This window comes from Manis javanica, chromosome 7 (genome assembly GCF_040802235.1).
Source record: "Manis javanica isolate MJ-LG chromosome 7, MJ_LKY, whole genome shotgun sequence".
NCBI classification, from domain to species: domain Eukaryota; kingdom Metazoa; phylum Chordata; class Mammalia; order Pholidota; family Manidae; genus Manis; species Manis javanica.
Window position 1 is genome coordinate 329,110 of NC_133162.1, and position 18,316 is coordinate 347,425.

An 18,316-nucleotide genomic window follows, 5' to 3' on the forward strand; every position below is an offset into this window, starting at 1 on the left:
AGAGTGACCAGTGCCTGCTCTATGCCAGGACCTCAAGAGGGCATCGCCTACTTCTGGAACCCTGCTGTCAAGCTGAATCCTAACAAAAGCACAGCGTCCTGTTCCCTGCCTCTGCCAACAGCCACGCCTCCAGCAGCAGAGCCCTATCAGCCAGCTGGTGACTGAGCCTGCAGGTCAGAGGAAGGAAGGATTTCCAGGATGACACAGTGGCAAGTTGGAAGGGACATCCAAGAATGTAAGATTAGGTTGACAGAAAAGCAAATTAGCAATGTGGACAGCACCTAGGGGAACTCTCCAGAATGCGTGAGAAAAGAGTGGAGCCCCTGCCCCACCAAATAATGAATTAAAATGATGGGGAAGACCCAAAATGATGAGCCTATGTATTACTTGAAAAGAAATACGATTGAAATAGATGCAATCATCCAAGAAATAGTTGCAGAAAACTTTTCTAAAGCGAAAAAGGGGACCAAACTCAACGAGAAAGTCCACACCTGGGTGCCCAGCCCTGCCCTGGAGGTCTGTGGGGAGATGCCTGGGGAACAGTACCACCCAGACCCACTCACAGGCTCTCACCCCCAATAAATGACAAAATTCTGTCACTTAAGAATGATCACACCCAGACAAGCTCTGATGTGGATGCCTCTGATATGAGCAAAAAAGGAAAACTTCATACACCACCTTAAAAATACATGGAGAAAATCATCCAGTGCGCTGAGCACAGGTCAGAATTAGGGATGTGGGACAGGGACCCTCAGGCACCGACGTGAGATGAGTGTGTGGGCAGGGGGGAGGCTGGGCGCGCTGGTCCAGGCCCGCCGGCAGCATCCGAGCAGACCCGGGGCCCCGCCCGCCTGCAGGCCCTTGCCAGGTGGCATCAGTAACAGGACGCTGACACAATGCACTGCAGAGTTCTCCACACCGAGAAGGGGGCAGTGGGCGGGGGCATTCGCAGGCCGGTGGGCAAGTGTGCACCGCGTCAGGCAGGACAGGAACTGCAGGATCCACGAGCGGCTTGGCAACCTGGACCCACCTGAGCAGACGGCGCCAGCGTCCTCCTTGTGTCCGCAGTCGTGCCGGCCCCAGCCCCGCGACGGGCACTGCCACAGCGCAGACTCATGGCCCCCGCAGCCCGACTCATCCAGCCAGATGCGCCCGGCGCCGGCCCCGAAGCGCGCGGCCCCCGGGGCACTGAGCGCACGGCCGCAGCCCAGCTGCCCGCACACCACGTGGGCGTCACGCAGGTCCCAGCCGTCGTCGCACACAGTGCCCCATGCACCGCCGTGGAGCACCTCCACGCGCCCTGCACAGCGGCCCAGGCCCCCAGCCAGCCGCACCCGCCTGCTCCCTGCGGACGGACAGAGACTAGTGGGCGCCCGGCCCGCGGAGAGCACGGGCAGCGCCGGGGCCCTCACTCACCGGAGCAAACGACGCCGGCGTCCCGCGAGGCCCCCGAAGACACCAGCAGGGACGCGGACACGTTGCACTGAGTCAGGCGGCTCTCGGTGCCCAGGCAGCGCGCCTGGCCCAGGCCCACTGGAACGGCCGCGCGCCCGGGCGCAGGCGCATCATAGGCCCGCTCGGCTCCTCCACAGCCCAGCTGCCGGCACACGACGTCCGCGCCACTCAGGCCCCATGCGTCGTCCAGGACGCGGCCCCACACCCCGTCCAGGGAGACCTCCACGCGGCCATCACAGCGGCTCTGTCCGTCCCTCAGCCGCAGGGCATGCTGGAGACCTGGGGAGGGGCAGCGCAGGAGGGCCAGCAGGGATCGGGGGTCGGGCTCCAGCCTGCGAAGAAGAGAGGACCACCACCTCCCGGCAGAGCTCTGCCGCCCGCCCAGCCTCCCTCCGTCCGGCGCTCTCGCCGACCCACCTGAGCAAACCACAGTGGCCGAGTTTCCTGGGGCACAGGCCGGGGCCCCCAGGGTGCTCACTGGGCAGTTCCACAGGTAGGGCTCTGTCCCCACGCAGTGAAACACATCGGGCCAGATGGGAGCGAGTCCGCCCCCAAAATGGCCTCCTCGGGGTGTGGCCACCGCGTTGCCACAGTTGAGCTGGTGGCAGAGGACGGTGGCATCTGCTAAGTCCCAGTGGGCAGCACAGAGAGGTGCCCAGGACCCCTGAACCTGGAGCTCCACGCGCCCCTCACAGCTGCCGCTGCCGTTGACCAGCCGGAACTCTGGGGAGGGAGTGGGTGTCAGCATCCTTGACCTGCAGACCCAGCTTGTGGTGGTTTCTTTTGTGCCCAGTGTGGTGGCTACAGTCACGCCCTTTCTCTCACCAGCCCCACGCCCACCTCAGCCTCAGCATCCAGCTCATACATCTGCAGGGGAGCCCACGCCCCTGGTGCAGCCTGGGCACATCCCTCTGAGACCAGAGCTCCTGCCTCCCTCTCCCGGCCCGTCCTCGGTCCATAGAAGAAACACTTCCTCAAAAGGGATCACATACGCCCTCCTGGCCAGAGGCACCGTTATGAGCTGGGCTTAGTGCCCTGCAGAAGCCACAGAAGGAGGCTGGTGGGGAAGGAGACAGGCCAGAGCCTCGGCCTCACCTGAGCACCTGAGCCCAGCATCCTGGCCATGTCCGCACTGGTGCCCAGGTCTCCGGGGACAGTGGAACAGCAGGGACTCATTGCCGGCACAGCGGAAGGCCTCTGTCCACACCAGCCCAGAGCCCTGGCCAAAGTGGGCGCCCCCAGGTGTGGACACGGCCGAGCCACACTGCAGCTCCCCGCACACCACGTGAGCTGTGGCCTCATCCAGGTCAGTGTCACAGACGGTGCCCCAGGTCAGGCCTCTCCTCACCTCCAGACGCCCAGCACAGGGGTGCTCACCGCCCACCAGCCGGGCTTCTGTGTGTCCTGGAGGAAGACATACTCTCTCAGTTAGGGAGACGTGTTCTAAGGGGAACAGCTCAGCTGTAAGCCACCGTGCTGGACAGTAAGAGGCTCTGCCAGGGGAGAGCAGATGTCACCAGGCAGTGAGTCTGCCAAGCCCTGGACAAGAAGTGGTAGCCAGAGACCTACATGGGCTATACCCAGAACAGAGCAGGGCTCCCCGGTCACTTCCCTAAGGTCAGAGGTCAGGGTCACCTCCTGCAGTGCCCACGCGTATCACACAGCCTCTGCCTGCCCAGGGTGGTGGCATCTGAGCCCTGTATAGTCTTTGCAGTGAGATCCTCAGGCCACAGAGCACAGCCCCTTTGTGGGCACTGAAGAGAATGGGCCGACCCCCTCATTTTAGCCTGCCCCATTCCCAGACCACAGCCAGGATCTATGAGCGCCAGTTCACTCTCACAGCTCTGAGGCTGGGCTGGGAGGGAGTGGCTCGCTACCCAACCTTGAGCTCATCAGATATGCGACCATCGCAGCTGAAACAGCGCAGATGCCATAGCAATAGCCGGAAGCTCCCACCAGCCTGGGGTTCTGAGCTGGGCACCTCTGCTGGGATGTGCCCACAGACTGTGCACGCTGGGAGCCCCCTGGTGCTGCCCCACTGGGAGCCATCTGAGAGCTCTTCTGTGCTCCTACCTCTCAGTCTCTATCCAAAGCAACCATGAGCAAAAGAATGTCAGAATTTGCAGGAAGAGCTCATTCCTCTCTTCCTTTCCTCACCCTGCCCAGCCTGCCATTATCTCCTCTAAGACAGCAGGGTGACGCTGACAAGAGCCAGCTATGAGAGCTGGAGCCACAGCCTCCGGCCACCCCACAGCGTCTGCACCCAGAGCCTCAGGCAGGGCAGGGGCCCTGGAGCCGGCAAGGCCAGCCCCGTCCAAGCACACTGCCCCAGCAGCCCCACCTGCGCACACCACCTCAGCATCCTGCAGGAAGTCGCAGCCGCTGCGGAGGTTGTTGTTGAGCCTGCAGTTTCGGATGGTGGGCTCGGAGCCCCTGCAGGTCATGTACTTCCTGACGACGCCCACATCTTGGCGGGGGGCCTGGAGCGCAGGACCACACCCCAGCTCCCGGCAGAACACAGTGGCCTCCTCCTTGTGCAGGCCACAGAGGCGGTCCACCCCATTCACATTCCTGATCTCAGGGAGTCCTGAGCAGGGGCTGTGTCCCTTCACCAGCCGGATCTCCCGAAAAGTACCATCTGCGAAGCAAGGTCCACACTAGAGAAGGCACAGACTTTGGCCTGCCCTGATGACCGGATGCTTCCATCTGGGCAAAGCAGTCCCCAGCAGGCCCTCTGCCCTCAGCCTCAGAGCCTGCCAAGGGTTGCAGCCTGAGACCAGCTCTGTTCCCTCTTCAAGGGGGTCAATGCAATGCTGAGCAGGGACCCTTTCTGAGTCCCAAAGTCCCCTCGTCCAGAAGGCCCCCCGCTAAGAAGGGCCCATGCCTGGTTTAATGCTCTGCTATCAGTCTCTTGAAATTCTAAATTTTTCTCCCAGACCCCTGCATTTTTGCTTTTCAGTGGCCCCCAAACCATGTAGTGGGTCAGCTTCAGAGACAGCATGCCATAAGTGTCCTACGCTCTAGGTCCCACAAGCATCCAGAGACAGCTGAAGGCCCTCAAGACAGACTTCAAGAGGGAAAACACTTGCCTCCCCATCATTTTCTTAAGAAATCATGGTTGGATCCCTCGGTGGGCCCCTCAGGACCCCTTCCCGTGTCTAGAAGACAAAGCAGCCCCTGCCTCCCACCCTGCTCTCCGCTTCACGCCGCCCCACACTCCACACTCTTGTCTCACTGCTTCACCCGTTTGCCCTGTCTCCCCCTGGGAGGGACAAGCTCCAGCCGCAGAATCTGGGCTGGCTGACGCACAGCTGCACGCAGCACTAGCATGCGCCTTGCAAACAGCTGGAGGAAAACTCAGGTCACCTGACACAGGAGGGGTTGTGAGGTGGGAGTGTGGAACAGGCCCAGGGCCCAGAGAGGAGCCGGCAAGGAGACCCCAGACCAGTGCCCCTCACTCTGCAAGCCACCTCCTCTTCCCCTCCCATCCCCGCCCCCTGCCCGCAGACTTACTGGCACACAGAGCGACCACCACCCACTCGTAGGGGCACTCGCTCTGCCCCCATGCCCCGAGGCTGCACTCCCAGAGGGAGGGCTCGTGGCCCCTGCAGGACACGTTGTGGAGCCAGGGCTGCACCTTCTCTCCGGGCAGTGGCACGTACTTGGGGGCACCCACGGCATGCCCGCAGCCCAGCTGCCTGCAGACCACAGACGCCTCGGCCAGCGTCCACTCCTTGTTGCACACGTGCCCCCACGAGCCCTTGTGTCGGACCAGCACCACTCCATCACACGGACTGTGTCTGTATGCCAGCCTCAGGTCACCCTGTCCGCCTGCAGACAGACAAGTCAGCCCTGGGGGTCAGGGGGGGAGGAAAGCCAGCTACGTGGTGACATTTTCCCTGGTCCGCCTCCAAGGCCTCACTGTGAGTCCTCGGCAGGAAGCCAGCCCCCACCCCACAGAGCCAGTCCAGACAGGTGACAGAGGGAGTCGTACAGAGATCTGCCCGATGGCCTGCGTGTGCCCTGCTCCTCTCCCGGGTCCTCTGCAGCTCCCATGTCAGGGGTGGCCTCACCCCTTGTCCTCCTCCACCTGGAGCTAGCTCTTCCCGCCACTCCACCCCGGCCTTCCAAGTATGATTTCCTCACATCTGCCGGGGCGCCCAACGCTCTCCCTTGCTCACCACGGCCCCCCACCTGGAGGTACTCTGCCCTCCCAACTCCACCCTCCAGCCCCCACTCCTCAGGCCCCACCTTCCCCCGACTCCTGACTGCCCCTCTGCCTCCCAGGCCTCAGCCCCTCCTTGGCCTCCCCACCGCACCAGACTCATCCCCTCACCAGCTCCTCCTAGGTCTCTGCACGTGGGTGTTCCTGCCCAGAGCCTGGCAAATCCCACCTCATCACAGCCCCAGGACCCTCCATCCTTGGGACCCCTGGATCACCCTGCCCAGTGAGGGTTTCTTCCATCAGCTTCCAAGCACCACATGCTGCTACCCTCTCCTGCCTCCCTGTCTCAGAACACTTACACACCTGCACACTTACATACCTGCACACACACACACATGCACACTCCACAAGTGCATACCCAGGCATGCACACTCCACAAGTGCATACCCAGGCATGCACACTCATGCATGTGCATGCCCACACGTGCACACTCACATGTGTGTACAGTCCCATGCATGCTTGCACAAATTCTCACACCCTTCCACATTCTCAGTCACACTCGCCAAGTCATGAGTCCCATGCTACTGTATGTAGCTCCCTAGGGCAGTCTCCAACTTGTACCCTCTCCCTGTCGTTCCTTCCGGCAGGATCCCCACCCTCTCCATCTTCCTGCGCGTGACTTGCCTCTTGGCTTCTGGGCCCAGCAGACCCCACCCCCCTGTGACCCTCTGGCGCAGCATCCACCGGGCCTGTGGCTGCCCTCCATGTTGCAGACTAAAGCCCCTGCTCACCCTCACTGCCAGGTGCAGCCAGTGGTCCCACTTCCCCACGGGCCGCCCAGCCTTGCCCAGGGGACAGGGGGTGGAGCAGCCCCTCTGCAGGACTCATCAGCTCCTGCTGTCCATCTGGGTCATTGGGACAAGATACTAGCCATGGCCCCCATGCCGTCCAGGTTCTGACCCAGCCCCACACTCTGGGCTTTGAGCAGTGGGTCTGCAGGGTTCACCCTGGAATTAAACCTACTCAGTCAGTATTGGGATAAGAATGTCCAGCAGTCCACACTTCGGAGCCTATGTGCCTTCCTGCCCCAGGACATCCCACTAACCTCTGGGCTAAACAAGACCCAGGCAGACAGCAGTCAGAGTAAGAGATCCTCATACCCCAGGCCTCAGCATCTACAGGGCCTCTGCTTCCAGAAGCTTCCATGGGTGAAGAAAGGAGAAACTTACCAGTGTGTACTGCCCTGAGAGTGAGAAGAAGGGGCCCGAATCCTGAGGCCCAGAAAGCTGCCCTCATGGCCCTGCAGCCCCCAGGTCTTCAGCCAGCTCCTGCGTCAGCTGGAGCAGTGGCAGAGATCAAGTATACAGAAGTAGGCGCCGCCATCGGCCTTCCAGGACCAATGAGTGGGCGAGGGCCTTTCGAGAGCGTATCAGGCTCTGTCTCTTGGTCTGCGAGCAAGCAGAGCAGCCAATGACCTCGGCAGACCTTGGCTTTGCCAGGCACGAGCAGGGGGCCCAGGCTGTGGGTTTCCTCCCACACTGACAGCTGCTGACAGGGCAGCTTCACTCAGAACCCACAGCAGGCAGATGGTCCAATCTGTCCACAGCCACAACAGCAGCAGAGCCCTGTGTGCCTCTGTCCTCTGCCCAGGCCCAGTGGCTTCAGCTCCCCATCACGGATGGGGACGCAGTGACACCAGGCATTCTGGGGCCCAGCAGCAACTGGGCTGGAGCCCCACGGTGCCAGAAGAACGAGACAGACCAGGATAGTTCTGCGAGGACTCTGAAAACTAAACTGTCATTGGAACTAACACCACTAAAGGCCAGTACCTACACCCCGGACCTGAACAGGGTGACCACCTCCTGAAATAGAAGATTAAAAAGAATCAAGGATCTCCTGACATCATAACCAAAATGTCCACCCTACAACTGAAAATCACTCATCATATGAAAAAATCAGGAAAAACACAGTTTGATGATAAAACACTACTGGTGCCAATACCAAGATAAATTAGATGTTGGATTTATCTGACAAGAATTTTGAAACAGCCATAATAAAAATGCTTCCACAATAAATTACAAATTCTTTTGAAACAAATTAAAAATAGAAAACTTCAGTAAAGAAATAGAAGTTACAGGAATGAACCAATGACAACAAGGTGGAAAAATTGAAACACATTTTGCTGATAAGATTGGAAATTGGTTAATCACTTTGGGAAACAGTTTGGCACTTCTTCAAAATGTTAAACATGGAGGTAGTCTGGGACACAGCAAGTCTACTCCTAAGTCTGTATCAAAGAGACATGACAACTTACTCCACATAAAAACCTGTACATAAATGTTCACAGCAGCAGCATTCAGAATGCACAAACAGAAAATAATAGTAACAACTTAAATATCCATTAATTGAATAGATAATAAAATGTGATATATTCCATACCATGGAATATTATACAGCCATTAAAAGGAATGAAGTACTGACCCACACGACAACATCATGACCCCTGGAAACAGGATGCTGAGTGAAAGAAGTCAGACACAGAAGACCACATGTGTGATCCCATTTGTATGACATGGCCTGAACCGGCAATTCACAGTGAATCAGTGGCTGCGAGGAGCTAGAAGGAGGAGGAAACGGAAATGACTGTGAATGGACACAGGGCTTCACTCGAGGGTGATGAAATGTTCTGGAATCAGCTGGTGGTGATGGTTGCGTGATTCTGAATACACTAAAAACCACTGGATTGCACATTTTTAAAGAATGTTTGTGGTTTATTATATCTCAATAAAGCTGTTATTTTTTAAAAGAACTAAATGGAAATTATAAAACTGAAGATACAATAACTGAAATTTTTTAAAATCTCAATGAACTCAATAGTAGAATAGAAATGACAAAGGATAGCATCAGTGAACCTGAAGACAAATCGAGTTTACTAAACGTAAACAGCAGGGAGGAAACAGACACAAAAAATTAATAGAGCCTCAGAGATCTCTGGGACAATAACAAAGGTCTAATCTTTCTATCCCTGAAGATCTGGGAAGGATGGCAGAGAGCATGGGACCAAAAAGAATATGAAGAAACAATGGCTGAAAACTTCCCAAATTCGGTAAAAGACATAAACTTACAGATTCAGGAAGCTAAGTAAACACTAAATATGGTAAACCCAAAGAAATTCACATCAAAACACATTACAGTTAAATTTTTGAAAACTAAAGATGAAGAAAACTTTTCAAAAAACAGCCAGAGAAAATGGTGCATTACTTACAGAGGATTGACAGCAAATTTCTCATCAGAGATGGAGGCAGCAGGCTGTGTAGCACGCCAGTTTCTAAGTGCTGAAAGAAAAAGTGTGTCAAGACTGAGTCCTAGATCTCTGAAACTGTCTTATAGAAATTAAAGGGAAATAAAGATGTCCCCAAATGAAGGAAAACTAAGAGAACTTGTTGCTAGCAGACACACCCTTAAATAATGGCTAAATAAAATCCTCCAAACAGAAAGAAAATAATAACTGAAAGATAGGACTTCCAGAGAGGAAAGAACCATGAAACAGGAAAAGTAGAGGTGAACATAACAGATAGCCCCTCAGTTTGTGAGTTTCTTTAATCATATTTTATGTCTGGAGTGAAATTACAACACTACCTGAAGTGGTACTCAATGTATACAGAGGAAATTCTTAGGACAATTATATTTTTTAAGTGGGAGGGCAAAGAATCTAAATGTAAGTAAGGCTCCTATTTCACTTGAAGTGGTAAAATGTCAATACCAAACATGTAAGTTACATATACTATCATATGTAAGTTACACAGTATCTAGAGCAACCAATAAGAAAATTATATGAAATTAAAAAAACATTATAAATCCATCAAAGTGGAACTCTACAAAATGTTCATATAACCCACAGGGAGATAAGAAAAAAAGAAACATAGGCATAAGAAATGGTGGGATAGAAAAAAGAAAGAAAAATGGCAGACTTATGCCCTAACATATCAGTGAAATCTTAAACATAAATGGGTGTAAATACACAAATTAGAAGACAGATATTGAATCTTTAAAATTATCTAAATATATGCTGTTCCAAGAACAATGTTTTTTTATTTTGTTACCATTAATCTACAATTACATGAAGAACATTATGTTTACTAGGCTCCCCCCTTCACCAAGTCCCCCATATACACCCCATCACAGTCACTGTCCATCAGTGTAGCAAGATGTAGCTGTAGAATCACTACTTGTCTTCTCTGTGCCAAGAACAATATTTTTCATGTAAACATTAATCAAAAAAAGCAGGGGAGGTTACATTAATATCAGAGGAAGATTTCAGATGGAAGAAAACTACTAGGGAGAAGGGGGACATTATATAGTGATAAAAGAGCTAATCCACCAAAAAGAGCAATCCTGAATGTGTACACACCAAACCACAGAGCTTCAAAATGTATGAAGCAAAAATGGGTCAAGTTGAAAGTAGACAAATTCACAATTCTAGCTGGAGACTTTGACACCCCCACTCACGGCAACTGTAAAACTACTAGACAGAAAATCAGCAAGGTCTAGAAGGACTGAACGACACCATCAACCAGCAGGATCTAACTGACACCTGCAGAACACCCCACAAAACAGGAGCAGAGCAAACATTCAGTTCATGCACACATGGAGCATTCACCAAAACTATACCCTCAGTCATGAAACAAACCCTAGCAAATTTTAAAGAATTTAGAACAGAGTATGTTTTCTGACCATAACAGAACCAAACAAGAAATTAATGACAAAAATACAATGGAAAAATCTACAAGTACTTAGAAATTCAACACACTTCTAAATAATCCAGGGGTCAAAGATAGAATCTCAAAGGGGATTTTGAAACACAAAGAACTGAATGAAGATGAAAACAGCCTATCAAGAAGATGTGGTGTATATACTCAATGGAATATTATTCAGCCATAAGAAGAAAACAAATCCTACCATTTGCAACAACATGGATGGAGCTAGAGGGTGTTACGCTCAGTGAACTAAGCCAGGTAGAGAAAGACAAGTACCAAATGATTTCACTCATATGTGGAGTATAAGAACAAAGCAAAAACTGAAGGAACAAAACAGCAGCAGAATCACAGAACCCAAGAATGGACTAACGGTTACCAAAGGGAAAGGGACTGGGGAGGATGGGTGGGAAGGGAGGGAGAAGGAGAAAAAAGGGGCATTATGATTAGCACACATAACGTAGGGGTGGAGGGGGGGCACGGGGAAGGCAGTAGAACACACAGAAGACAAGTAGTGACTCTATAGCATCTTACTACGCTGATGGACAGTGACTGTAATGGGGTATGTGGGGGGGACTTGATAATGGGGGGAGTCTAGTAACCACAATGTTGCTCATGTGATTGTATATTAATGATACCAAAATTTTAAAAAATTAAAAAAGAAAAGAAAACAGCCTATCAAAATTTGTGGGCTACAGCTAAGGTAATTCTAAGGATTTTTATATTTCTAAATAGTTACATTAGAGGAAAGATCTCAAATCAATAAATTCCTATCTCAAACATCCAAGGGGAAAAAAAGAACTAAATAAAGCCAAAATATGGATAAGGAAGGAAACAAAGATAAGACATAAATCAGTGACATTGAAAACATTAAAACAATAGAGAAAATCAGTGAAACAAAAAGCTAGTGCTCTGGAAAAAAACAATGAAATTAAGAAGATTGGAAAGATTAAAAAAGGGAAGACACAAATCGATATCAGGAATAACAAAGGTGATATCACAATAGATCCTGCAGCCACTAGAAGGATGTCAGGGAAACGCCAAGAACAACTTTAATAAACTCATAAACATGACAAGTTAGAAAAGATGAGCCGATTCCCTGAAAACCACAAACTACTAAACTCAGCCAAGATGAAACTGATAACCTGAATAGTCCTACAACTGTTAGAGAAATGAAATGTTTGTGACCAAAATGCTCCTGAATCCAAGCTTCTCACTGTTGGAGTGAACACGTACAGATCAGCAAGGGGAGGGGGCCCGGATGCCCCACACGGTGGTGGATCGGATGGGGCAGCATCAGCAAGGTCTCACGCTGAGCCCGTGCAGTACAGATGGCTGCATACAGAGATATTCATAGGTATGTGTATATATATATTGTATGCATATATTTATATAGATATAAATCATTCTATATTGTATAGATACGTACATAGATATGTGGATGCACGCATATACCTCTTTGCTCTGCCAGCTGAGAGTGCCGGGAAGCAGTGACATCCCAGTGCCCAGATACTGGTCTCTGATATCCCACTCCAGTAAAAGGAACCAGCGCTCCTTGGAGAAACGACTGATTCTAAGCCTGGAGTGGGAAATATATAAGATGAGCCTGGAGCTACAGTGCCAGAAATAAAGAAGTGATCAAAAACAAACAATGCACAAAAAATGTTGATGATGAAGTATGCCAGAGGCACACAGGGCTAACCGAAGCGCTCCTAAAGGCAAAAGCTGGAGCAAGTGAGCGACCAAAATTAATTGACTGATTAATTAATTAAGACATTGGATTATAACCCAAAGTATAAAATAAATATCCATGAGTCATACTAATATAAATAGATGTGAGAGAAGAGACAAATCTCCCATGCAGAAGAATTCCAAATAGATTGTGTAGACACTCTGCTTTCAAGGAGAGAAAACATAGCTCCCCACTCCTTCAGTGTGAGCCACACATAGTCCTTCCAAAGAGTAAAATACAGACAGGGAGAAAACAGTAACTATATGGTGGAGAAACATGACAAATACGACCTCAGCCAGGTGCTCAAGGTCAGCATCAACAGCCATAGTCATGTTAATTGCATGTAGCCTTGGTATAATGTGATGAACTGTGATCGCCCTCACAAAACCCCTTCACCACAGTCTAATGAGAAAAAGATCAAAGAAATTCCAGTAAAGGGGCATCCTACACCTGACCAGTATTCTTCAGACTGTAAGGTCATCAGAAACAAGGAAAGTATAAGAAACTGTCACAGCTACGAAGAGTCAAGGAGACGTGATGAATAATCATAATGTGGTGTCCTAAACAGTGTCCTCCGGCAGAAGAAGGGCATTAGGTAAAAACTAAGGAAATTGAATAAACTGTGGACTTCAGTTTACAATAATGTATCAATATTGTTTCATTAATTGCAGCAAATGTACCATACTAATGTAAAAGATTCATCATAACAAAACTGGGTGTGGAATATATGGTAACTTATTATATTATTTTCTCTATTTTTGTGTAAAACTAAAACTGTTCTAAAATGAAGTCTAAATACTTTTGAGAAAGAAATCTCTAGGACAAAATTGTTTTACTAAAGACTTTTACTAACATTTAGAGATACGCTAATTTTACACAATCTCTTCCAGAAAATATAAGAAGATGAAATACTCCCCACCTTAATTTATACGACCAGGATTACCCTGATATTCAAAGCAATGACAGCACAGAGGAAGAAAACCATAGAACAATATCACTAATGAATGTAGATGTAAAACCCTCAACAAAACTTTGTCAAAAATAGTCTGATATGTAAAAAGAATAATAGACTACAACTAAGTGGAATTTATCACAGGCATGCAAGTCTGGTTCAATACTTGAAGAGCGATCATCGTGGACCACTACATCGATATGCAGAAGAAGACAAAGTATATGATCATCTCACATAAAGCAGAAAAAGCACTTGACAAGATTCATACCCCATTCATGATAAACAAAATCCTCTCAGAAAACTAGAAATGGAAGATAACTTGTCAACCTAATTAGGAACATTTACCCAAGGAAAAAAAAAACAGAAATGAAAATTGTCTCCATTTACAAATGATGTAATTGTCTATGTAGAAAATACCAGAGAGTCTATGAAAAGAAAACTGCTAGGACTAATAAATGAACTCAACAAGGTCACAGGCACAAGATCAAAGCACAAAAGTCAACTGCATTTCTATCTACTATCAATGAACAAAGCAATACAATAAAAAATGCAATACAATTTCTCTAAAGAAATGAAGGTCAACCTTGACCTAGTACCCTATACAAAAATTAACTCAAAAAGGGTCATGGACTTAAATGTAAAATGTAAAACTTCTAGAAAAAAATAGATTTTTTTGAATCTTTGGTACCTAAGATAAGGCAAAGTATTCTTAGATTTGAAACTAAAAGCAAAATTGTATTAAAAAATGATGGACCTTGTAAAGATTAAAAATCTTTGCTTTGCAAAAGTATTGTGAAAATGCTTACATACTGGGAGGAAATATTTGCAAATCGTGTATTCAACCCAGGACTTGTATTCAGAGTATACAAAAACTCTAAAAACCTCAGCATTAAAAAATATTCAGTTAGAATTTATACACAGTCATTTCACTAAAGAGGATATACAGATGTCATAAAAGGACATGAGAAGATGTTCAACTTCATTAGCCATTATTAAGTAAATGCAAACTAAAGACACAAGATATCACTACAGAACTACCAGAATGGCTTTTTTTAAATTAATGACAATGAAAAATGCTGACAGTTCTTTTTAAGCCTAAAACTAGACTCACCATGTGACCCAGCAATCACACTCTTGGGCACTTATCCCAGAAAAATGAAAACTCATTTTCATGAAGAAATGTTTACAGCAATGCTCAGAGCAGCTTTATTCATAGTAGCCAGAAACTGGAAACTACCTAAATGTCCTTTAATGGTCAAATAGTTTAAAAAAAACTGTGGTGCATCCATACTATGGAATCTTACTCTGCAACAAAAAGGAATGAACTACTGATACATGCCACAACCTGGATGAACCTCAGGAAATGGTGCTGAATTTAAAAAGCAATGTCAGAAGCATAAGTGCTACATGACCCCATTTATACCACTTTTTTGAAATACGATAACCACAGAGATGAACGTATTAGTAGTTTCCTGGGGTCAGGTGTGTGGCAATGGAGGCAGGGCGACAATAAAGGGTCTTTGGGGTGGCAGTCAGCTTGCTTCCTGCGGCGGTTGCATGAAGCTACAGCGTGATGAAACCGTGACACTGGAGTGCATGAGTGACCAGCAAACTCTGAAGGAGCCCCCTGGACAGGCCCCGTGTTGTCCTGGGCTGGTATAGTTTGGGTCTATTACAAATAGGCTATCGTGAGCACTCTTGTATGAGTCTTTCGGTGGATGAATATGTTCATTTCTCTCCAGTAAATGCCAAGGACTGGAATGGCCAGATCGTGTGGCAGGAGTAAGTGTAACTCACCACAAACACCCAACTCTCTTCCAAAGTAGTTGTACTGTTTTGAGTTCCAGTCCCTCCACATCTTCTCCAACAACCGGTGTGGTCATTGTTTTTGATTTCATCCATTCTTGTGTGTGCAGCGTGCTCTCCCATTATGGTTTTAATTTGCGTTTCCCTGGTGACTAATGGTGTTGAGCACCTTCCTATGTGCTTATTAGCCAATCACGTATTTTGAAAGTCATCTGTTGGAGCAACTTGTCTTTTTGTCTTTGCTGTCTGTCTTTTCACTACTGATTTGTTGTACTTTATATTTTCTGCACACAAGTTCTTGGTTGTTTTCTCCCAGTTTCTGGCTGCCTTTACATTTTGGTGTATTTTGATGAGAAGAGGTCATGTTTTTCCTTTTTGTAATATCTTTAGGAAAACTTTACCTTCCCAAGGCTGTGAGATGTCCCGTGTTTTCTTCTAGATACTTTACAGTTTGGGCCTTTACATTTAGGTCAAGGACTATCTCAAATCCCTTTGTGTGTGCCAAGGGAGATGCCAGGGCTTCCATTTCTCCCAAGTGGGTACCTGATGCAACTGGCTGATGTTTTCCCTCCCCCATTAAAATGCCTTTGCACTCTGACTGAAATCAGCTGAACGTGTGTGCGCGCACGCGCGTGTAGGCTTATTTCCAGACTGTCCATTTGTTCCATTCTATCTACACCAACACCACAGTGTCATTGCTTTCTGTAGCTGTAAAATGAATGTTGAAATTGGATATTATACATCCTGACACTTAATTCTTTTTCAAGATATTTCTGTGGCCATTCTAAGTCCTTTCCATATCCATACAAATCTTATATTCGGGATAAATAAGCATTGAATTTTGTCAGATGGATTCTTTGCATCTATTATGATGGTCATATAATTTCCCCCTTTTTCTGTTAATAAATTACTTCAATGATTTTTTAATGTTAACCTAACCTTCCATTCCTGGGCCAAACCGAGCTTGCTTATGATATGTTATCCTTTTTATATGCTGCTAAAATCTGATTGTATATATTTTGTTAAGGATTTTGTATTTATAAATCATATTGTTCTGTATTTCCCTGGCAGATTCTGATTTCAGGGTTATGCTGGCCTCATTAAAAGATGTGGAAAATACTTCCTTCTCCCCTCCAATCTGCAGTTCCAATTCTTTTTTCTTGAATATTTGATGTAATTCACCAGCGAGGTCATATAGGTCTGGATTTTCCTTTATAGAAAGGTTTGTTTTGTATTCACCATCATTCAGCTTGAAATATTTTCTAACTCCCTTTGTGAGTTCTGCTTTAGCCTGTTTCTGTGAAGTGTGTTGCTTGATTTCCAAATATTTAGGAGGTTTCCAGACGTATTTCTGACACCGATTTCTAGTCGGATTCTGTGTGGTCTGAGAAGATACTTTCAGGGTTTCAATCCTTCCGAACTTACTGACATTCATTGCATGGCCCATATACAGTCTATACAGGTGAATATACCATAAGGTTTTGAAAAGAATGTATATTGTGCAGTTGTTCAGTATAATGTTCATGAATTTTTATTACATCATTTGGTTAATAATGTTTACATTTTCTATGAATTATGGAATTTTTTGTCTACATACTGTACAATAACTGTGAGGTGGTTTTGTCTATTTCTGCTCTTATGTCGATTTGTGCCTCATGTATTTTCAAAGTGTTAATAATTGCATTCACTGATAAGATCACCTTGTTATTGTGGTGAACTGGCCCTGTCAGCACAATAAGGTGATCTTCAATCTCAGCAATACACTGTGTCTTAAAGTCTAATTTTGTTTGTCACTCATGTAGCCACAACAGCTTTCATGTACTCACTATTTGCATGGAATATATATATATTTTTTTATCCTATTTGTGACATTATATTTAAAGTACATCACTTGTAAATAGTGTATAACTTGGCCATGTTTTTTTAATCCAATCTGCCTTATCATTAGATTGTTGAAGCATTTACACCAAATGTGATGACTGATACAGCAGAGTTTCTATTTGTCTATCTACTCTTTGTTCCTCTTTTCCTAACTTCTTTTGGGTTAATTAAGCTTCTTTAGTATTCCACTTTATTTCTATTGGCTTTTTAGCTATATTCCTAACACAATAGGCATTCCAAACAGTCTACCTATATTAGTATTATGTTCATATGATCCTTTTATTTCATGTCCTATCTGGGATTAATTTTGTTCAGTGACTTGATTTGGCTCTTTTATGTTTCTTCCATGTCTCCACTTAACTTTGTGACCTAATAAGTGAGTTTAACAATGTTTCATGACACAAGATCAATACACAAAAATCAACTGTTCTTCTATACATTACCACAATTACAAACTAAAACTTGAAAACGTCACTTACAATATCACCAAAATATGAACTACTTAGGAATATATCCAACAAAAGATGTGAAAGATTTATGCATCAACAACTACAAGTGACTGCTAAGACAAATTAAAGAGACCTAAGTAAAAAGGAGATACACTTGGCCCAGAAGACTGTACGCTGTTAATATTAAACTTACCGAACTGATTTACAGATTCAATGCAATGCCAACCAAAACCCCCAGAAAACTTTTCTGTAGAAACTGATAACCTTATTCTAAAATTCATATGGAAAAGTAAAGGACCTAGAAGAGCCAAACAACTCCGAAAAAGTGCCAAATTTGGAAGACTAACACCACCTGATCTGAAGATTTATTATAAAGTTATAATAATCAAGAAAATGTGGTACCAGTGTCAAAATAGACAAAGAGATCAATGGAATTGAATAGGGAGACCAGAAATAGACTCACAAACACGGAAAGCCGCTTTTTGTCAAAAACACAGAGGCAATTCAGCAGGAAAAAAATGAACTTTGATCTATACCTCATTCCATATGCAGAGAGTAACTCAAAAATGTGTCATATGCCCAAAATGTAACACCTAAAGTTATAAAACTTCTAGAAGAAAGCTGAGGAAAAAATCTTTGTGACCTTGCATCATGCAAATATTTCTTTAATATGCCAAAATATAAAAGAACCAGTAAAAATATTAGACTTCATCAAAATTTAAAATTTCTCCTCAAAATAAACTTAAAAGAATAAAAAGAATATATTCCTCCACGCTATAGCCTGGGAGGAAATATTTGAAAACCATATATCTAGTGAAAGACTTATACCCAGAAGATATAATGAACTCTCACACTCAAGAATAAGAAAACAAAAAATCCAATAAAATAATAGGCAAAATATTTGAACTTCTCCAAGAAGAAACATGGAGGGCATATACTAGGGAATGCAAACTGAAACCAGAGCACAGCGCCACTCACACCTGCAGAACGGCTGAAATGGAAGACTGACCACCCCAGTTGCTGCAGAGGATGTGGAGGGACTGGAACTCAAAACAGTACAACCACTTTGAAAGACAGTTTGGGTGTTTGTGGTAAGTTACACTTACCCCTACCACATGATCT

At 46.6% G+C, this 18,316-nt stretch overlaps 1 protein-coding gene across 9 annotated transcripts in view; it reads right to left on the bottom strand.

The window, feature by feature from the left end:
* SCART1 (scavenger receptor family member expressed on T cells 1) overlaps positions 1-18,316 on the bottom strand; it is a 40,752-nt gene that overhangs the window by 7,237 nt on the left and 15,199 nt on the right. For 5 of the 9 annotated variants that reach the window (XR_005059491.2, XM_037011719.2, XM_037011715.2 and 2 more), the window contains exons 2-11: positions 8,886-8,955; positions 8,102-8,237; positions 7,797-7,907; positions 6,850-7,068; positions 4,969-5,286; positions 3,797-4,093; positions 2,551-2,859; positions 1,873-2,178; positions 1,417-1,734; positions 1,031-1,345 (exon numbers count right to left, since the gene is read on the bottom strand). Coding sequence is in view for 8 of the 9 variants with exons in the window: in XM_037011719.2 (XP_036867614.1) it covers positions 1,031-1,345; positions 1,417-1,734; positions 1,873-2,178; positions 2,551-2,859; positions 3,797-4,093; positions 4,969-5,286; positions 6,850-6,916 (1,930 nt within the window). In the remaining variant the exon portion in view is untranslated. Of the gene's footprint in view, positions 1-1,030; positions 1,346-1,416; positions 1,735-1,872; positions 2,179-2,550; positions 2,860-3,796; positions 4,094-4,968; positions 5,287-6,849; positions 7,069-7,796; positions 7,908-8,101; positions 8,238-8,885; positions 8,956-18,316 lie in introns of those variants that run through there. The other 4 variants (XM_037011718.2, XM_037011720.2, XM_037011714.2 and 1 more) reach the window with 4 other exon arrangements.